General features: G+C 38.5%; 1 protein-coding gene across 3 annotated transcripts in view; it reads left to right on the forward strand.

Moving 5' to 3' along the window:
- The window catches only part of KLHL2 (kelch like family member 2), a 123611-nt gene that overhangs the window by 29522 nt on the left and 71124 nt on the right, over positions 1-22965 (forward strand). For all 3 annotated transcript variants that reach the window (XM_079920730.1, XM_079920731.1, XM_079920733.1), the window contains exon 4: positions 12632-12753. In XM_079920730.1, the coding sequence (XP_079776856.1) occupies positions 12632-12753 (122 nt within the window). The remainder of the gene's footprint in view (positions 1-12631; positions 12754-22965) is intronic.

The following is a 22965-nucleotide window of genomic DNA, read 5'->3' on the forward strand; positions in this document are numbered from 1 at the left end:
CTGGATTATTTATTGGGCCTTCTCTTTTTCTTATGAGTCTGGCTAAAGGTTTATTAATATTGTGTATCTTTTCAAAGAACCAGCTCTTTCATCGATCTTTTCTGTTTTTTTAGTCTTTATTTCATTTATTTCTGCACTGATGTTTATTATTTCTTTCCTTCTACTAACTTTAGGTTTTGTTTATTCTTCTTTTTCTGGTTCCTTCAGGTATAAGTTTAGATTGTTTTGAGATTTTTCTTGTTTCCTGAGGTATGCTTGTATGGCTGTAAACTTTCCTCTTAGAACAGCTTTTGCTGTGTTCCATAGATTTTAGATTGTTGTGTTGTTGTGTTTGGATTGTGTTTCTTTTTCATTTGTCTCCAAATTTTTTTTTAATTTCCTTTTAATTTCTTCAGTGACCCATTGGTTGTTCAGTAGCATATTGTTTAGACTTCATGTGTTTGTGTTTTTTCATTTTTTTTCTTGTAGTTGATTTCTCTGCTCATACCATTGATATGATTTCAGTTATCTTAAATTTATTCAGGTTTAGTTTGTGGCATGTGATCTGTCCTGAAGAGTGTTCCATATGCACTTGAAAAGTATGTGTATTCTGCTGCTTTAGGTTGAAGTGTTCTACATATATCAATATTTATGAAATCTGTCTAGTCTAATGTGTCATTTAATGCCATGTTTCCATATTGATTTTTTTTCTGGATGATTTGGCCATAGATGTAAATGGGGTGTTAAAGTCCCCTACTATTACTGTATTACTGTCAGTTTCTCCCTTTATGTTTACCAGTATTTGCTTAATGTATTTAGGTGCTCCTATGTTGGGTGCATATTCATTTACAGTTGTTGTATCTGCTTCTTGGATTGATTCCTTGATCATTAAATGGTAATGTCCTTCTTTGTCTCTCAATAACATCTTTGTTTTAAAGTCTGTCTTGTCTGTAGAGACACAGATGTAGAGAACAACATATGGACACCAAGGGGGGAAAGCGGGGCTGGGGGGGGGGTGGTGGGATGAATTGGGAGATTGGGATTGACATATATACACTAATATGTATAAAATAGATAACTAATAAGAACCAGCTGTATAAAAAAGTAAACTGAAATAAAATTAAAAAAAAATAAAGTCTGTCTTGTCTGATGTACATTTGCTACCCTAGCTTTCTTTTCATTTGCATTTATGTGGAATATTTTTTCCATCCCTTCATTTTTAGTCTGTGTGTGTCTTTAGATCGGAAGTGAGTCTCCTATAGGTAGCATATAGATGGGTCTTGTTTTTTAATCCATTCAGCCACTCTGTCTTTTGATCAGAGCAGTTTGTTCATTTACATTTAAAGTAATTATTGACAAGTATGTACTTATTGCCATTTTGTTAATTGTTTTCTGGTCATTTTTATGGTTCTCTTTTGTTCATTTTTTCTTTTGCTCTACTCTCTTGTGACTTGATGACTCTCTTTAGTGTTATGTTTGGACTCCTTTCTTTTTCTCCTTTTTCTTTGTGTGTGTGTATACATCTATTAAAGGTTTTTGGTTTATTACCATAAGGTTCATATATAACAACTATGTGTATCTATATACGTGATTACTTTAAGTTGAGGATCTCTTCAGTTCTAATGCATTGTAACAACCCTGTATTTTTACTTCCACCTCCCCATATTTAATGTTTTTGATGTCATGTTTTACATCTTTTCGTTTTGTATATTCCTTAATTATTTATTGTGGATATAGATGATTTTACTACTTTTGACTTTTAACCTTCCTTCTATCTTTATAAGTTGTTGATCTACGACTTTTACTATATGTTTGCCTTTACCAGTGAGAATTTTCCTTTCCTAATTTTCATGTTTCTAGTTGTGGTCTTTTCTTTTTCACTTAGAGAGATTCCTTGAACGTTACTTGTAAAGCTGGTTTAGTGGTGCTGAACTTTTTAAGCTTTTGCTCGTCTGCAAAGCTCTTTCTCTGTCCTTCAAATCTGAATGAGAGTCTTGCAGATAGAGCATTTGTGGTGTACATTTTATCCTTTCATCACTTGAAATATATCATGGCCGTCCTCCTGGCCTGTTAAGTTTCTGCTGAAAAGTCAGTTGACAGTCTGTGGGCATTCTCTTGCTGCTTTTAAGATTTTCTCTTTATCCTTAATTTTTGCCATTTTAATTATAATGTGTTGTGGTGTGGACCTCTTTCAATTCTTCTTGTTTGGGACTCTACTTCCTCTACCTGGAAGTTTTCACCTGCTATTTCTTCAAGTTAAGTTCTCTGCCCTTTTCTCTCTTCTTCTGGTACCCCTATAATGTGAATGTTAGTACGCTTGATGTTGTCCCAGAGGTCTCTTAAACTACCCTCATTTTTTCAAATTCTTTTTTTTTCTGTTCATCTTGGGTGATTTCCACTAGTCTGTCTTCCAGATTGCTATTCCACTTCTCTGTATCATCTAATATACTATTCATTACTTCTAGGGGTTTTTTTTTTTTTTTTTTCTGGTTATTTTATCTTTGGGTCTGTTTGGGGTGTCTTTGTATTTTCTAACTACTTATCAGTTAAAATTCTCACTGTGTTCATCCAATTCTTCTGCCAAGTTTGTGGAGCATCTTAATGTTCATTACCTAGAATTCTTTATCAAGTAGATTGCTTTTCTCCATTTCATTTAGTTCTTTTTCTGAGGTTTTCTCTTGTTCCTTTGTTTAGAACATATTTTGCTCTCTCATCATTTTGCCCAATTTTCTGTATTTATTTCTATGTATCAGGTAGGTTGGTTAAGTTTCTGGATCTTGGAGAGGTGGCCTTATGCAGTTGACATCCTGTGGGACCCAGCAGCTCACTCCCCTCCTGTTCAGAGCTGTATACGCTAGGGGTACCCCCTGTGTGGGCTGTGTGACCCCTTCTGTTGTGGTGGGAAGGGTACTGTGGGTGGTCTGGTAGGCAGGGCTGGCCCCTGGCCTGGTTGGCTGCCAGGCTGTGCCTTGCACAGTGGCTGTGGTCAGGCAGGGTGGGGTAGGCTTCCCATGTGGCTGTCTGCATGGTCTGGTTGGGGCACACAGCTGCTGCCAGCCCACTGGTGGGCAGGTAAGCCCCTGGCACTAATAGTCTATAGGGTGGACCCCAAAATGGCACTTGCTAGCACCAGTGTCCTTGTGGTAGAACGAGCTCCCCACAATGGCTGCCACCAGCATCAGTGACCCCAGGGTGAGCTCTTGCCTCTCTGGGAGGCTCTCTGAGATCAGAAGATAGGTCTGACCCAGCCTCCTTTCAAACTACTGCCTCTGTTCTGGGTCTCAGAGTATATGAGGTTTTGCACACACCCTTAACAGATGAGTCTCTGTTTCCTACAGCCCTCTTGCTCTCATGTAGCCAAGCCCTTCTGGCCTTCAAAGCCGGATGTTCTGGGAGCTTGTCTTCTCGGTGTAGAATTCCTGGACTGGGGAGCCCAATGTGGGGCTCAGAACCCTTGCTCTTTGGGGAGAATCTCTGTAATTGTGATTATCATCTTGTTTGTGGGTTGCTGACCTGGGTGAGTGGGTCTTGACTAGGTCATGTCATTGCCCCTTCTATCCTTCTCATTGTGGTTCCTTTTCTATGTCTTTAGTTGTGGGAAATCTCGGCTAGTCTTCAGGTCATTCTCATTTATAGTTTCTCTGTGAGTTGTTGTAATTTGGTGTGCCTATAGGAGCTGGTGAGCTCCAGGTCTTCCTACTCTGCCACCTGGCCACACCCTCCCTTAACCTCATTCTTAAAAAAACAAAATGTAAGCATACAGTACTGTACAAGGATATGAAGTTATTATCTGTTCCAACAATGAGCTTATAATCTTAGATTATTGGTAGGACAAATAAATACTTGTAAATACATACATAGTTATAGAAAAAAAAGCACAAATACAAATCTATTCATACTTTAGAAACTTAAATATATCCTGGGCCTAACATTTTGCTAGATAATTCAAGGAATACAAAACAATATTAGCGTGCCCCAGTCCGGGAGGGTCCCACGTGCCATGGAGCAGCTGGGCCTGTGGGCCATGGCTGCTGGGCCTGCGCCTCCGGAGCCTGTGCTCCGCAGCGGGAGAGGCCACAGCAGTGAGAGGCCCGTGTACCGCCAAAAAAAAAAAAAAAAAAAAAAATTAGCATACTTCCTGCCCCAGTAGTTTATTATATCACTGGGGAAATGAGATGTGCACACTTTAAATACATAATAGTTTATGGAAGATCTGTGTGTGCAGAGGAGTAATACAGATGGTGAGGACTGTGATGGGCAGCATTGAGAGAAGGGGATCTGACATTTCTTGAAACATAATGAATGTAAAGGTTTACACAGATGAAGAAAAGTGCAAAAAGCAATGTGGAGAGAATGGGCTTAGTGTTTGGGAGTAGAGAGCAGTCTGGAGGCACCTCACTCTTTAGCCTATTACATACTGGCTGTTCTGAACTGAATTAAATAATCAAGGATTTAGGAAAGATAGTAGAGGGGCCATGAGTCAAGTTGGGCAAGTGATTTGGGGAGGGTGCCTTCAGCTGAGGCTGATTCGAAAAGTTGAAATGGGATTAGTCAAATTTTTATGTCATGGATTCACTTCAGTCTTTTGGTTTACATCTTATTTATTACTCCTGGAGTCTTTTCTAAACAGAATCTCTAGTTTGCAAAAGGAGTATTTGATCTGCATTGGCCTAATTTAGGAATTCACTAGTAAAGTGCTGCCCCTGTAAGTGACCTTCCTTCAGGTGACACTGTTATTGCCACTTCCTTGTCAGAGTTACTGGATCTTTGGGATCATTAATCACTTCATCAATCTGGGCTTCAGTTTCCTCTTCTGGAAAATGGGGATGATAATATTTACTTCCTAGGATTCTTATAAAGATTAAGTGAGATCATGTATGTTAGCCCTTTATTTGGCACATAGGAAATGTTCAATTAATGTTGGCAGTAATTATCATGATTATCATTATTATTTTTTACCCTCAATTCCTAAATGTCTTTATATTGTAAGAATATAAGATTGAAAACGTCTTACACACAGACTCTTTTTGATAAATGTTTTATTTTCCAGTTACAAAATGTAGTGATTAACTTAAAATTACAAGATCAGGGTTAGTTTCCTTTCCCTTCAAAAGATGATACTTAGAGTCTGCAGACTCCCTGAGCCTTCGACATCCAGAGACGTGGATGCTGGAGATGGGAGATCTCATTATGTCTCTATTTTTCTTCTCTATTTACTTAAGAAGCTGAACTATATTTCAGCTTCCCTCTTTTCTTTCTTTTCTCTCTTTTTCTTTTTTTTTTTGCCTAATGGGTCTCACCTCTTCATGTTTCAGCGAACATGCAATTTCTGAATAAGTGAGTTTTGCTTAATGATGGGAATGAGGCCCTGAAGATGTCTTGATTCTATAAGTATTCCTAAGTATGTATCTCAGTTAACTGGTGGGTGGGTCCTTGCAGTTCAGCCTGTTTCTGCCTGAGAATACTTGGTCAAATCTTAGATTGCTAGGTGCTAAAGTAGATACAAAATAGGGATTCTGTGTTAATTTCTGACACATATAAAATGTGAATTGAGTACCTCAATTGTGATTTTTTTTTACAACTTTATTGAGGCATATTTTATGTTGTAGTGTTCAGTGAGTTTTAGTAAATTTACTGAGTAGTACTTCCATCACCATAAATCAACTTTAGAACATTTTTGTTCCCACATAATAATTTTAAGGTTCATCCATGTCATAGTATGTATCATCAGTCTGTTCCTTTTTATTGCTAAGTAGATTCCATTGTATGAAAATGGCACATTTTGACTATTCATTTACCAGCTGATGGACATTTATGTTGTTTCCAATTTTTGGCTATTAAGAATAATGCTGGGGACTTCCTTGGTGGCGCAGTGGTTAAGAATCCACCTGCCAATGAAGGGACATGTGTTTGATCCCTGGTCCGGGAAGATCCCACATGCCGCGGAGCAGCTAAGCCTGTGAGCCACAACTACTGAGCCTGTGCTCTAGTGCCTGCAAGCCACAACTACTGAGCCTGCGCACCACAGCTACTGAAGCCTGCGTGCCTGGAGCCCGTGCTCCGCTACAAGAGAAGCCACTGTAGTGAGAAGCCCGTGCACTGCAACGAAGAGTAGCCCCTGCTTGCCACAACTAGAGAAAGCTCACGTGCAGCAATGAAGACCCAATGCAGCCAAAATTGAAATAAAAATTAAAATAAAGAATAATGCTGCTATGAATTCATGTGCAGTTCTTTGTGTGGACAGATGTCTCATTGTGGTAGATACCTATGTGTGGAATTCCTGGGTCATATGGTAAATTTATATTTAACTTTTAAAAAATTGCTATGCTATTTTCCCAATTGGCTGCATCATTTTATATTCCTATGTTATGTATGACTGTTCCCCTTTCTCTACATCCTTGCCAACGCTTGTTGCTATCTTTTTTTTTTCCAATTGTGGTCATTCTAATGGGTGTTTTAATTTGCACTTCCCTAATGACTAATGATGTTGAACATCTTTTCATTTGCTTATTAGTAAGCTAGACTTTTATGATTCTTCAGCAATGGATGCTATTTACCTTTCTGGCAATCTTTGTTCATTTTCTTCTTTTGAATCCACTAAATAGTCAGCAGTTTGGCAGAGATTAGATTAGATTTTTTACCTAAAGAAGACATGAAAATCTGGTCTAGGTGGTTTAGTGTACATATATTCATTTAAGATTTGCTAGACTGTGAGCCCATTGTTTATCTGTTTTCCTGGTCTGAAGTCCTATTATGTTTATATTATCTGTCATAAAAAATATGGCGAGGCCCACAAGTAGACCTTGGCATGCTTCCACCCCATCACACACCGTGATGTTTGTGTACTCTGGCTCAATGATCAGCAGTAAGCAGAAGTGTCTGCAGTGGCACAGGGCTGCCTTGTACTCCTATTATTCCCTGTGACTCGCCTATTAGGAAATGGGGACTCTACAGATATTCTTTTTGGCCCTTGTTTTTCATCTCCCCTAAACTGTAGGTGAATTTTTCTTTCAAACTATATCACCTAAAAAAGAATTCTGTTACTCATTGTAGTTCCAAGTATTTGGGTAGAAGAATGGAGGTGAAAAGTAATTCTGTGATGTAGTCACAGGTTTTTCTTTTGTGAAATACAGGCCAATTTAGATCAAGGCCAGGTTGTTTAACTGTTACTTGAGAAAGAATAAATCAAATTGCATTCTTGTGTTTTTATTTATTTATTTTATCATCCTTGTTTGGTTTGGTTTGTTTTGGGTTTTTTTGGCCATGCCACGCGGCATGCGGGATCTTAGTTACCCTACCAGGGATCGAACCCATGCCCCCTGCGAAGGAAGCATGGTCCCTTAACCATGGACCTCCCGGGAAGTCCTGAGTTCTTGTGTTTTTAAATTACTTGTTTGTGTACAAATGTGGCATTTAAAATGCCATTTTTCTTAACAAATATATTTGAGACTTCTGTGGTGCCACAGGCTATAACATATCTGAAATCTAGTGAGAAATACTGTATTTTTATTTTCACTCTTTTTTGGGGGTGCTTTTTGATCATTTCTTTTGTCACATTGAACATGATTTAGTAAGGTAGAATAGGAAAAGATAGATTATCATTTGAATGATTAAGATGTGAGATATTTTAAAAGTTGTGTGCATGTTGTATTTGTCTAAGATTTGTGCTTTCCTTCATGAAGGAGTACTCATTGAGCATCTTCTGTGTGCTAGGTGTTATCCTAGGCTTTGGGGAGAGGAGGAATGGTTAGAGAGGAAACATAAAGAAAAGGTAATTTCTTATATCGCTGACTGCTGTGAAGAACATTAAATAGGGCATTGCACATAAAGTGCATATAACTTCAGTCTGCATATAACAGAAAACTCCCCTTAAGCTGGTTTAAGTAGCAAGGAAATATATTCTCTCATAACTGGAAAATAGGCTGGGCACCAGGTATGATCGGATCATCAGGGATCCTCTTCCTTCTGTTTCACCACCCAGCTGTCCTCACTAAAAATTTTATCCTATGGTTGCTTCCCCCATGAATGCAAGATGCCTACGAGAGTGGACCCAACATCTCGAGGAAGGAGAGGGGTTGTCTCTTTCCTATTTTTCTTTTAGGAACTGGGAGACCTGTTCCAGAAGTTACTCAAACTAGAGCCAAACTGGCGGGGTAATGTAGTTACCATGTTTGCCTCAGATTTTTTGTAGAATTGGGGAATTATGTACCATGCCACCATAGCCAGTGCCTGGCAGGGGCATTCGGGTCATCTTGCCAGAATGAAGATACCATTGTGTCAGTAGCTTCTTTGTAACCTGAGACTAATAATGAGCAAAAGGGCAACAATGATTGGAGTAGGTGACAAGTATAACTTGAAGAGTAATGGAATAAAATTTATTTATTAAATGTGGCTGTAAACTTGTCATTCAATTCTTAGGGTTTCAACATAGTATAAAGTGTACTGTATTATATTTCTATTATTTTTTCAATTTATGTGCTGAGCAATAACTGAAATTAGAGTCACATGAGTTTTTAATTGATCCTAGGGTTTGCTCTCTTAAACCTATTCACTTTTTAGAACTTCAGAATGGGTAAATACAGTCACCAGTTTGTTCTGGGCTTCAGGAGTCCTGATTAAGTTCCTTGAGATGGAGTTGTTTCTATCCATACATGTGTCCGTAAGCTTTTATGATTTGGAGGACTTCATTTCTTTTCTCAAAAACAGTAGAGATGGTGCAGTGTTCATTAGTGAAAGTGCTTAGCTCGGCCTGTATAGTGGATGTTCAATAAATGTTTGTTGACTGAAATCCTTCAGAGCTAGAATACCCATATTCAAGACTAACTTAAGTGTTAGTAATTGTGTTAAGTAAAGGTGCTACATTTAAAATTGGCACTTGTTTTACTTTTCGCTTTTCTAGTCATTCATTCAAACAGCCATTATTTATTGGGTATCTACCATATGTCAGGCACTGTGGGATACAGAGGTAAGAAAGATGTCATCCCTGCTCTCAGGAAGCTCAAGAATCCAGGTGGGGAGAACCAGATATTATTATGACAGAGTGGATTTGCAGGAGGTAACCTAGGGTGAGAACCTAACCCAGCCTTGGGTCATCAGCAGGCAAGGCTGCTTGGAGAGGTTCCAGCTGAATCTCGAAGAATATGTGGGGGTTAGCCTGGGGAATGAGGGCATGAGGAGACAGAGATGAGGAAGCTCGACAGAGGCATCGAGGTAGGAAATTGCTGGGTGTGTATGGGAAACTACACAAAGTTCCTTTCTTATATAAATTAAGACTAGAAGTGGGAGAGAGAGTGTGGAGGCTGGATAGTGAGGCAGGGGTGGGACATGGACAGGCCTGCATGCCTGGTCTGGGAGTAGCTGAAGGCTTTTGAGTGCCATGGTCAGATGTGTGGAGTCCATCCTGGAGGTGAGGAAGAAGGAAGAGGTGGCACAGTGGCAGTAGGGATGGAGAGGAGGTGAGGGTGGCGATATCTGTGTGGATATCATAGTATAGCTTCAGTTCTATAATACATGATCAAACACAGGAGAAGAACACTAAGACAGGAAGTTAAAAAAATGTTATGAGATTAAACTCTTTACAGTATCACTGGGTATCTTTTAAAAATTCATTATCAGGAATTCCTTGGCGGTCCAGTGGTTCTGACTTGGCGTTTTCACTGCTGTGGGCCTGGGTTCAGTCCTTAGTAGGAGAACCAAGATCCCACAAGCCACATGGCACGGCCAAAAAAAGAAAGAAAGAAAAACAAAACTCATTATCAAAAATAAATCTCTATAAACACAGCAAAGGACAGAAGTAAGATAATATTTAACAACTAGAATTAGCTCTAAGTAGCTTTTACAGCTCTCTTTGGTACGTGTTTTGGTTTTTCATAGTTATTGGAATTTTTAAACTATTAACACAGTCTGCGGCAAGCTATTTGTTTTTGTAAATTAATACGAAAAATAAAGATTAAAGCATTTCCTTTTTTTTTTTTTTTTTTTTTTTTTTTTGCGGTACGCGGGCCTCTCACTGTTGTGGCCTCTCCCGTTGCGGAGCACAAGCTCGGACGCACAGGCCCAGTGGCCATGGCTCACAGGCCCAGCCGCTCCGCGGCATGTGGGATCTTCCCGGACCGGGGCACGAACCCGTGTCCCCTGCATTGGCAGGCGGACTCTCAACCACTGCGCCACCAGGGAAGCCCCAAGATTAAAGCATTTCTAAAGCAGTGTGTGATAGAGATAGAATTTGTTGGAAGTAGATACAGTTTTCTTGGGAGAGAAAGAATTAATATTAAAAATGACACTTAAGGAATGTGAATCAGCACAGTGTATCTTATAGCAATACCTTAAAAACTATAATATTAAAAACTCCTTGGCAGAGAACTGATAATTTTTCAGTCATACATGTAAATTAAAGTCAAACTTGTTTTTGTCTAAATCATGCCTAAGTCCTGAATTCCTTGAGAACTAAGTACATGGCTTTATGCTTGTGTGGCCGGGCCCTGTGGGGCTTTGCACATCGCCGGGGCCCTAGAGATGAATTAGAGTGGCCTCTCGCTAAAGTCCAAGTGGGAATTACCAAAGTGTCCTCACTTTACCACAAAAGAGCTTTCAGATGACACAAATCCCATCTAGCTACAAGATCCAGAGAGACTAGGACAGAGGAAGGTGCCTTATATGTACATGAAGAATTATGTTTCCATATTCCTCGACCTTGCTTTTTTTACCCTTTTCTTTAAGGGGGGAAAAAACATGCTTTCCCCTTTTTCATGAAAGGAAAAAAAAAAAGAACCCCAAAACGTGCTGAGGCAGCAGATACATAGCCCAATCCCTTGTCTTCCTGCTATATAGACATATAACAGGAGCATATCATCAATTTTCTCTCTTCCCTTGTAATACCAGTGGATGTTTTCCCCCCTGGGAAGTAGCATAATAGTTTTTCAGATATTTTAGCTCTTAGGAGAACAGCTTTTTTTGAGCTTTTGTCAGAGACAATCTCCAGGGAAGCAGGTAGTTACTAATACTTCACTATTATTATTTCTCTCTTCCCAGTGTTTATGTTTGCAAAGGAATTTTGTATAATTATGGATTCCTATAGCCTTTTCTGATAATTTATGGTCACTGACAGTATACTGTACCTGAAAAAGAAATGAACTTTCAAGAAATCTTGAGGCCATTGTGTTGTTTTTCTAACAGGTGAGGGATGGTGGCATTGTTTTTCATACTTCCTTTATCTTTGAAACCTGATGAATGTAGAACTAAACCTTTTTGCTAAGGTGTCCCCTAACACTCAACATTATTTTTAGACTGTCTTGTTTTTAATTGAGTTTTCTTTGCCCACTCAATTGCTTATGTTTCCCTATTCTTGGGCCATTTTATGTGCGCACATATGTGCCCAAACCTGCTTCTAACTCTCCATGAGTCCCCTGGGTTTAGGGGCCATCCCTTCTCTTTTCTGCTTCCCCGTTTCTTTATACAAGAGAGGATCTTATTTATGATCCCTGAATGCTTAACTAGTTCAGTGGATAGTAAGAGGGAGGTCTTGTACCACTTATTTAGCAGGCAGTGATGTAGAAGGGCATCTGGCTTTAGTAATAAATACTGGTATGGAAATGACTTCAAGATGAAGTTGCTGCAGATGACAAATAGGAACGGAACTTGGGCTAGAAGGCCCATTGCCATCTGCCTTGGCCATTGACTCACCTCTTTAACACCCCTCTTTTGTCTTTCATTTCCTGGGCGTCTTCTGTAATTTGTGTTCTGATTGTTTCCTATCTGAGAGGTGTGTCTTCCCAGAGGGCAGGGGCAGGCACTGGCGTGCTTGTGAGTGAGTACCAGGAACTTGGAAGTTAGCCTCACGGGGTAACACTGTGTTCTAGTCTTGAATAGAAAGTCAAAAGGAAAAGAAACTGCTCTAAAGCATTGTCAACTAAAAAAATGCACAACCTAGAAGCTGCGAATTATGCTTTATTCAGCGGACTTTCGGAGGACTTCACCCCAGGAGGCAGCCTCTCAGATCTCTCTGAGGGACTGCTCCAAAGAGGTCAGGGAGGAGCCAGAATATGTAGGAGTTTTTGCAAAAGAACCAGGTAGTCGGAACATCAAAAGATTATTGTCAATTAAAGACAAGTTAATTGTCAGACAAGTTAATAAATTTAGCACTTTTCTACGTATGGGAAGATAACAAGCATCTAGGCTCATTGAAATCATTCCTTTGATACACACCTTAACTATCTAGGGCCAGTATCCTATTTTTTTTTCCCATTCTGAATCCCCTCATGTGCACAGTCTGGGGTGGCCTGCAATGGCTGATGGCTGCAACATCCTTTGTTTACTGCTATGGCAGGTGACATTCTTTGTCCACACATTGGACCAAAAAAAGGCATGGACCGCATTGGGTCCTGAACCTATAATTCTACAGGTATTAAGAGTTCATGCAGTTGGACACGTGGCATATTCATCGCCATGATGTGATTTCCAGGTACAAGTGGGTAACAGAAGTACCTTGTATGGTTTCCTCAGGTAAGCTTTTAGGGGAGGTAGGGGAATGTTGTAGGCCTGCTGAAGTGGCTGACCATGTTGCCTCCTGAATACAGTGAGTGCCCGTCTGACTGGGTTTTGGTCTTCCTGCTGGGTGTCTGCTGCAGCGTCAGCCTTGCTCCTTGTGTTTCAGGTGAGATGAGTGAGAGCCGAGCAAAGAGAGTTCGAATCAAGGAGGTGGACGGCTGGACCCTGAGGATGCTGATTGACTATGTTTATACGGCGGAGATTCAGGTGACAGAAGAGAATGTACAGGTAAGGGTGACGCCTCATATCACTTGGTCCTTTACACATGTCAGTGTTCTAATGCAACAGGGCATACCTATACATAGACACTTTGTACCAAAGTAATAGGATTTGTTGTTAAAACTGTATTTCTAAGAGACATTATAATGATTATAGCTTTTTAATAATGTTCCTGATTTCAGTATCTTTTATATTCTCAAAGTTCTAAGATACAAATCCTTTAGTTCTCTGAATGATGCTTGTTATTTTATGAAGACACGGTCATGTTCATTTATAACTACAGTGCTACCCATATTTTCCTTTATTCCGTAGAAGGTTAAGTCTGTAAAGGGTGTTTTTGGCAGCCAACAGCCTTTACTTCTTTGACTATTTCAGCATCCTCTATTAGTGATTCTAGATTTTAGCTAAAAGTTGGCATCGCACCTCTCTTACTTTCTATAAAGAACAAATGTTTTATATATATGATGTAAATGTTTAACTAATAGAGGTAGATGTGGAGTAGAAAGTGAAAGTCCCTCTTTAAAACTGTACTTCTCTTCGCACTCACCAATCCCACACTCTGTGATTTACTCTCTTTCCCCATAGGGTAGCCTCTGTTATCTGTTTGGTGTTAATCTTTAAGAACATTTTCTATGCAGTTACACACACACACACACACACACACACACACACACAATTTTCTTGACATAAGTATACTTTTACTATACCTGTTGTTCTGTAACTTTGCTTTTTTCACTGAACAAAGTGTCTTGGAGTTCTTTACATGTCAATACATATGAGTCCAGCTCATTCTTTTGTGTGGTGTCCTGTATGTTAATCAGCATATATGATTTTTCACCTTTACAAAAATGTTGCAGTGAATGAACATTTTTATATTTGCATCCAAAAATTTCATGGGATAGATTCCTCAACATGTAATAGCTGGATCAAAAGGTACATTCATGTTTTAATTTCTGATAGGTATGCCAAATGGCCATCTAAAAGTTTGTATTTATTTATACTCCTGCCAATAGGTAGACTGTATTTTGAGGACAGCAAAAAGAACTAGGACTAACTTCTTAAGAAATAATCTCTAAATTCTACTTGTACAAATAGGAAATCTTTTGTCCCTTGTAGCTAGTTGAAATATGCTGCAAAATATTTGAATTTGGAGACTGAAATCTTTTCACTTTAACTTGTTAGAGCATGCTGTTATTAAATCTTAAATACTGGCAGTGGTAAGGCCTCCTGGTGATCCTTAGATGGCCTCAGTTAACCTCTGCTTGGAAGTCCCATTCATGAGGTAAAGCATTTGAAAAGCCTTGGTTGATCCTGAAGTCATGTACAAAGGTGTGAATCAGATGCTATGTGAACCTTTTTTTAGCATGGAGGAAAATGTTTGGTACGTGTCATCTCATTCTGGTCTTTTCTGTACAGGTGTGCTATTTGCTGGATTCTGGGGCATTGGTTTCAACAAGACCCTTATCTTGGGTTTCGTTTGCTCCTTGTTTTTATTCATTTGAGTGCCTGAGTCTCACTGTACCCTATATCTGACCTTTAGTAAATGAATTACTGATTGGTTTCTTTGATTCACATAATGTGTCACATGGGGGAAAATTGCAAAAGGTGGTTTAGGCCTACAAGACTGGAGTGTGTGAATTCAGCTCTGAATGCTGTTTGTAGTAGCTCTTGTGGTAGAGACATTGGCCTGTGAGGAACTGGGAGAACGCTTCTCATGTTTCTTTTAGTAACTGTCATATTCCAGTCCTGAAGTGTTAGTCATCACACCTCTCAGAAAACCTCTTGCCCTGCCAATTTGCCTTTGTGTATATTGCTAGCTCTAACAGGAATACATTGAAAAAGTTGTACTTGGCAGACTCATTAAATGCTTAACATTCACATTGTTTTTGTTCTTTTTTGGAAGCGGGATGTTTCTTCACTGTAGGGGTATCTTGGTATATAAAGCCTTATTTTATACTCCATTGAAAAATACTTGTTTTGCAAAAGTCAGTTTGGAAATAAAATTGACTAAAATAAGCTACCTTTTCCATAACAAATATTTTTTAAAATTCTTTCTATTATTCTTATTTTTAAAATTTATTTATTTTATTAATTTATTTTTGGCTGCATTGGGTCTTCATTGCTGCACGTGGGCTCTCTCTAGTTGCGGCAAGCAGGGGCTACTCTTCGTTGTGGTGTGCGGGCTTCTCTCATTGCAGTGGCTTGTCTTGTTGTGGAGCATGGGCTTTTAGGCACACGAGCTTCAGTAGTTGTGGCACATGGGCTCAGTAGTTGTGGCCAGTGGGTTCTAGAGCACAGGCTCAGTAGTTGTGGCGCATGGGCTTAGTTGCTTTGCGGCATGGGGGATCTTCCCGGACCAGGGCTTGAACCCGTGTCCTCTGCATTGGTAGGTGGATTCTTAACCACTGTGCAACCAGGGAAGCCCCATAACAAGTATTTTTTATTGAAACACAGAGTAAGGGCTTACCTATCAAGACACACTAAACTGCTCTTTCCTCTATTTTGTATATTTTTGTCTGTCTGTACTTTGTTAAATCTTTCTTCTAAGTGCTGTTCACCTTAAGGAAAGGAGCAGTTCTGGGGAGGTATCTGTTATTCTTATTAATGTGAAGCTAAAGTTTTAAATGGCCCCAACTAGAAGCTCTGCTCTGAGTATATCTGCTCTGAGAGTGTTGACAGTGGGGACGGAACTTTCTGTAATTCAAAGGTTTATTGTTGTCGGTATATTTTCTCATTAGACCTAGAATCAAATCTCTTGTCAGGTAACCTCCCTTTTGTACATTTCTGTTTTAGTAATAAAGTAGTCTTAGGATAGCAGGTATCTTAGTCTTCTACTTTGGGACTGCATGTTTTTATGTAGAAGCAAAGTGCCATAGAATGCTGAGGTCCAGCTGTCTTAGAGTCAGTTGGTGACAGAACAGGACCATAACCCTGGTTTCCCTGATTCCTAGTTAAGGGTCCCTTCTGTGATAGTATGCAGTCTCCTTATTACACAGATTTAAAATATATATAATAACTGTTTGAAGTGAATGTTGTTAACTTTGAGTCAAAATGAAGGAATGAAGTAGTTTGAAAGATTAACTCTAAAGAAGGGACAATTGTCATTTATTATATAAGTAATAGGGTTTTAATTCTGGCTGTTTAGGGTTTCCTGATTATTTTTTCTTTTGTTATTGCTGTTGTTTTTTTGTTTTGGTTTTCAAACTTTGATTTTGAGTTTGGATGGTTGCTTTTAATTATGGTAATGTTGGGGAATAATTTGAGCCAAATGAATTTGTTTTTTTTTTTAAAGAGAAATAAAAGGAGAATACATATTTTACCATGACCACACTTTTAATTGAATTTTTTTGCTGTTGTTGCTGTTGAATAATTTAAATTACTTGTGTTTAAAGTATCCAATCAAATTTTATAAACTTTATATATATGGGACCAGAGAAAATAAAGCCAAAGCCTACTATAAAAGGAGATAAACTTTTTTGGGGTCATGGACTTCTTTGAGAAGCTAATGAAAAACTGAACTCTTTCCCAAGTAAATGGCACTAAAGTATATATGCATGAAGTTTGACATACATGTTCAGAGAATGCATGTACTTTGTCTCCTCCCACCTTCCCCATTAAGAATACTTGACTTTTTGTGTATGTTTGTGCGTGTGTGTATTTGAAGGGTTTTCACATGGGTTTATCTTCAGCTGTGTGCTAGGCATTTTACATATGTCTTAGTCGATATTCACCAGCATATTAGATAGGTATTACTCTATTTTGCAAATGAGGAAGCTCAGAAAGGTTAAGTTATTAGTTCAGCATCACACAGCAACTATTAAGTTGTCATTAACTACTAGTGTTATTGAAAAAGAAAGTTTGTATATTCAAAAATAAAGGTACATTTATAACTGAAAAACATTTTTTCAGTATCACCAAAATTATTGAAGGTTTATTATTCTTCTTTTGATGTGTTGATGAACATTTTGGAGAATCCTAAAGGATCTTGAGTTTTTTAAAACATTTACTTTATTGCTAAATTTGTGGTTTTGTTACATATGTTTTTACTTCTCAGCTTTTAGGTATTTGTTTTGGCTTGCTAAAAGTAGATAAGAGTTTTTCACCTGATGTAAGTGTGAAAAACTAAGGTAAGGCTATTAATAGTACCAATGTAAGTAAATGATCTTATTCCCAAATTAATATTATAAGTGTTCATCTATAGGTTCTGTCTACATTAGAACTTTTATCATCTCAGAATTGAAGAAGCATCTGATAATTTTGAATGGATGTGTTTTAAACCGTTCATGAACTTTTTAAACTTTTATGTTGCATAAACTGGAATTATTTGAGATAGAAAGTCTCATCTCTTTAAAAAAAGAGCAGAATTTATTTATTTTTTAATATCTTTGTTGGAGTATAATTGCTTTACAATGTAGAGTTAGTTTCTGCTGTACAACAAAGTGAATCAGCTGTACATGTACATATATCCCCATATCCCCTCCCTCTTGAGCCTCCCTCCTATCTTTTCTGTCCCACCCCTCTAGGTGGTCACAAAGCATTGAGCTGATCTCCCTGTGCTATGCAGCAGCTTCCCACTAGCTATCTGTTTTACAATTGGTAGTGTATATATGTCAGTGCTACTCTCTCACTTCATCCCAGCTTCCCCTACCTGCCCTGTGTCCTCAAGTCCATTCTCTACATCTGCCTCTTTATTCCTACCCTGCCACTAGGTTCATCAGTACCGTCTTTTAGATTCCATATATGTGCATTAGCATATGGCATTTGTTTTTCTCTTTCTGACTTACTTCACTCTGTATGACAGATTCTGGCTCCATCCACCTCATTACAGATAACTCACTTTCGTTCGAAAAAGGAACAGAATTTAAACAAGAGTTTTTCAAGAGATAGTTAAAATTAATTATTGGTAATAAACACACTAGAGTGTTTAACACAACCTCAGTACAGTAGAAAATCGAAGGTCGTGTGTCCATTTCCTTGGTGGTGTAGGGCAGGGTGTTTGTTGTTTGAGATGGGACCAGAAGTGACAGCAGTGTGTCATTGTGGAGCCTTCTACCCCTGAGGGCTCCTGAAAGGAGGGCATCTTAGGAGGGGCTTCCATGATAGGAGTTCTGTTGATATGGTTGACCACTTAATCAAAAAAAGACTGAAGGGGAGAAACGGTTAAAAAGGAGTACTTGTATACCCTAAATATTTTATTTTAACCCCAAACATGTAACTGTACAGTTGTATGCTAGTCTTTCGTTGTAAAACTAAGTATGGCCCGCTGCTTGGAGAGCCACACGCTTTTTCTTGCACATACCACACCACACTGATACATCAGCTCTAACTACCCAGTGCTTTTAAAGTGCAGCGAGAGCTCAGACACTTGAAAAGAAATCTCAGTGCAAAGTCATCTTCGGACTATGCACTTTCTCTGACATTTCTCACACGTCTAATTTGATTGAGAAATTTTTTTGTGGTAACACATTGATCAAATCATTCTTAGAAAAGGTCTCTTTTTACATGCACATGTCATTGGATTACATATACTTATTCAAGTTATATAATTTCAGTAACAAGTGCAAGTGTTCCAAACAAATTGGGAGCAAACCTAACATGCATGAGTTGGTAAGTTGCATCTCAGGTGGAGAGGAGTAGTAGAATTGTGCAAGCCTGTTAGAGTGTACAGAGGGCGTGGGAGAGTTGGTTAGTCAGGCCAGTAGGTTAAAAGGGAAGGTTGGTAAAGGGTGCTTTTGCTGTATTTCTGCATTGTGTAAATAAACATTGAAATGAGATTCCTGTTCATGGATATTTATTTTAAAAATGGACATTGAAGACACCCTATTAGTTAAACAGACATTGATGGAATATTTGCTCAGTAGTCAGGCCTATGCTGATGATTGTCCTAATGCTACAAAAAATGAACAAGGAACAAAACGTAATGGATAGAGTATAGACTTAAACTGAATTTGAATCTTGGCTTTGCTATTTAAATGCCATGTGACCTTGTCCATATTCCTTAACCTCTCTGAGCCTGATTTTCTTGTCTGAAAAAGGGGGATGATTCTGTTCTTTCTTATATAAGACCTTGTGGAACACTGTGATTAGATAACTGGTTTATATAGAGGTGAGACATGCTGGGACTTCATTAAGAGCCCAGTTGGGATTGAGGCTTGAGCCAGAAATAAATGGGGCTAGGAATGAGGGCGTAATTTGGGGCAGGGCGGGTGGCAAGCACTCAATAAATATTTTTTAAATTGAGGGTGGCATGCATTCCAAATTAAAATGTTCAAGGATGAGTGACAAATTCAGGTATGAATGAGGTGCTTCAGGATGCATGGCAGCAGGGTCTTGTGGTGGTGCCTACTGTTAGGCTGATGACAATGTCTTTGATTCAGGAAGAGCTCCCCTGAGTGAACAGTGATCCGAGCGTACAGCTCCTGTGTTCTGGCTTGTCTGGAAAGAGACTTGGTAAGGGCTAGGCAGTTGTAATGACCAGAGCTAAGTAAGTTTGGGATTGTGGTGTCTGTTATGGAACAGACAGCAAACCCAGAATCTGGGGTCATGCTCAGTTCTGTGGGGCTTTAGGGTTCACATTGTGGCTTGGTAAGTGTGGGGGTGCTTTGGGGGAGCACACCACATTTAGTGCAGCAGGATTAATGACGGACCATAATCATTGATTAGGCTCCTAATAAACTTTGCAGTCTTGGTCAGGATCAGTTTAGGACTGAATTGGACTGAACTTGAAGATTTAAGGCTTTTAAGGTCTGCAGCTAGACCAGGCTAGTTCACATAAAAATTAATAACGATTTTACTGCTTTTTATACATGGCTTGCTCTTTCCCTTTCATACTTCTAAGCTATTGAGCTTGCCTGTTTTTCCACTGCCAGTATTGGTCCTGATAAATTCCAATTTTCAATAATAATTCATTAAAAATTTATGGAGCATCCATTTTGTGCCAGACAATGTTCCAGCTGTTGGTGATGCAATATCAAACAAGACAGGCAAGGCTTCTGTCCTGAGAAATGTAAAGCCTCTTACTTTACATGTAATTGGGTGTTTCTAGTGACTGTATATATGTGTACATTAGCCAGTGTGCATCATTCTTAGGATCTAGGTATCTAAGTGATATAATTAGTAATCAGAGGATTGTGTGGTTAGTGTGGAGTCACAGAGAAGGGGGTTTGCTTCAAATGGATAAGAGAGGGCTGTAATGAACTATCAAACACACATTTCTAGTGACTAGAATATTGATTGAGTGCCATCAAATCCAGTGTCTCTCCACACTGTGTGGTATCCAGAAAAACTCTGACAAATAACTGCTCTTCAGATAACCCATTTCTGAACATTTGATATTCAGTAGTTGTCTTTTCTACCCTCAATCACTTGAGCATGTGACAAACTATACCAGCCACAGTGCTTGTTGAGGCCAGAATTCCAACCAGAGGGTAGAGGGCTGTAGTATTTTTGAACTATCCATCTGTCTCCATATGGAAATTGAATAACATGGACCATTTTGCACCTTATGTTAAAAATAATTTTTTCTGACAGAGACTATAACTGTACACTTGATTATGGTTTAAGCTTGGTTACAGTCATGTTCTAGATCTGCCCTTTAGTTATCCTGATTGAATGACCATTCTCCTTTCTCAGCCACGCATTTAGAAGTTGCCCAAGTACCAAAGGAGTTCAGTAGAAGGAAGGCTCATCTTCAAGGTGAACAAAACATCTACTGAACAGTTTTACAAATTTTTACAGTGGCATCTTAGCATAAAATAATTTAAGTGAGTATATAATATTGCATATTTAAATTATTGTTGAACAACTCAACATAATAAGGAGCCCTTAGATTGGCCGTCTGCTAGAAAGTTCATGGGCCGGTGGACTCTGGCTAGTTGTCCTATTAGAATTCAAAGCTCAAATCTTGAACTTACTATTGACTTCACTAATGGCCTTGAGTAAGACATTAGCGTTTCTGTCTGTTTTACAGCTATTAAATGAGGCTAGTGATGCTTTGACACCTCGTAGAAATGTTGTAAAATATACTAGTTAAAGCTTCTAAAAATATTAAAGTGCTCTATGAACATTAGCCAGAAAATGGAACAGCAATAAAAAGACTTCAGGCTGTGAGGAAGAAGAACTCATTTGAGATTGTTTGGGATCGCTGGATAAAAAGTGCTCATGTAATCTTTCCCTTACTCTATATTCTCAGTCTTTATAACCAGGATGTATTATTTGTGACCAAAAAAAAAAAAAGATTCTTAATTTGCTATTGATTTCTCTCCACCCAACAAGTCTTGTGTATTTGGATTAGTTTGGAGACAGCACTCTGGAGTGATGGCAGTACTGTTTCATATCTTCGATTTATAACAGCCTTTTCCATTGGTTTGACTGTGGTGGCTGCAGATATTTCTCATAGCAGAGTCTACAGAAAGCTTACTGTTTTTCCACTTGAATTCTGTTTCTCTTATGAGGTAGAGCATTAAGTCCTTTGTGTCTAAAAGGGTTTTGGCAGAGGATGTGCTTGGGAAACACTTGTTAAAACTTAAAAAAAAAAAATGCCTTGAATCAAACCTTTAGGATTAGTGGTTGTTTATGGTATAGCAATGAAAATCCTATCATGGGAGTGAATTTATCTGACATTCTAATACCTAGAGATCTGTTAACTTAGTATTTTATCACTTTACCAGAATAGTGATAATTTTAGTTTATTGTTATTATCCAGAGGCAAAATGATGACTTTCTTTTACATTAATAATTACTGTAAAATTTTAAATTATTTACAATTGAGTTTTGATCTTAACTGTATTTTATTATGTTTTAAGTTAGAACTCGGTAAGCCTCATAATTTTAACCAAAATATTTGACCAATGAGAACATCCATTTTTAATCATGCCAGTTAAATTATGTTTTACTCTATATAAGTTGAGTGTAGAACAGATGAAGAACTTATTTAAAATTTAATATGGAAGAAGCCATTGAGGTCAACTAGTTTGAGATAATCTAGTAGCTTTATTATAAGAATATCCTATAGAACTAGATGGACATCACACTTGAAGTGGTTTTTTAAGTTCTTGTTTGGAGAAAAGCTAGTTACTCCAGAAGCATTAGTAATTATGTTATTTGCTGTAACTTCATATCATTAAAATACATAATCTTTGAAGATGTCCAGACGGTTGAGTCATTTTGGAGTTCATGTTTTAAGGCGCTGCATGTGGTATATAAAAGGTATTTATCTTGATGAACAAAAAATGACTCTATCCTGATTATGACTTAGCATCTTATAAGCAACATTGAATAATTTGTGCAAGGATGAGAAAAATTTGAAATAAATCCTTATCAGGTGGATTATTTTTTCTTGATCTTTGATCTTTGCCTCATGTTTAGGTATGGAGCCTGTGTGGGAGAAAGGACGTTTGCATCTGGCATGTGGCCAGTGTTAAGGGTCTGTCTGTCCAAACCAGTTTAGGTGGTTAGAGTCTAGAGCTGTTAATTTATCTGTGATTCTGGCATATGTGGTTTGAGATAAGCCAAAGGTTTTATAAGCCCTAGCATTATTGACATACAATTTTTAAAAATTATTACCTTTTGAACCTTGATGTATTAATCCCATTGTCAGGTTAGTAAAATTCATGCACTTCTGATCATCTGTTTTTTTTTTAAATATTTATTTATTTATTTTTGGCTGCGTTGGGTCTTTGTTGCTGCACGAGGGCTTTCTCTAGTTGCAGCAAGCGGGGGCTACTCTTCCTTGCAGTGAGCAGGCTTCTCATTGCAGTGGCTTCTCTTGTTGCGGAGCACGAGCTCTAGGTGCGCGGGCTCAGTAGTTGTGGCTTGTGGGCTGTAGAGCGCAGGCTCAGTAGTTGTGGCGCACGGGCTTAGTTGCTCCATGGCATGTGGGATCTTCCCGGACCAGGGATCAAACCCGTTTCCCCTGCCAGTGCAGGTGGGTTCTTAACCACTGCGCCACCAGGGAAGCCCTGATCATCTGGTTTAAGTGTACTTGTGCCTTTCCTGAGGACATATAATTTATGATAACTTTACTTTGTGAAAGTATAGCTGTACCACTAACATGTATTCAGAAGCTTTATGATGACTAGTGTAGAAATTTGGTCATGTAAGTACATTTGATGTTTTGGGGGGGGTTAGTTTCTTATTTAGGATTCTATCAGATAGGATTATTATTTTCCATTAAAAATTTTGTTTCATAATTTATAAAGTCCTTCCACTGACCTCTGGTTA

Source organism: Stenella coeruleoalba, assembly GCF_951394435.1.
Source record: "Stenella coeruleoalba genome assembly, chromosome: 4".
Taxonomy (NCBI): Eukaryota; Metazoa; Chordata; class Mammalia; order Artiodactyla; family Delphinidae; genus Stenella; species Stenella coeruleoalba.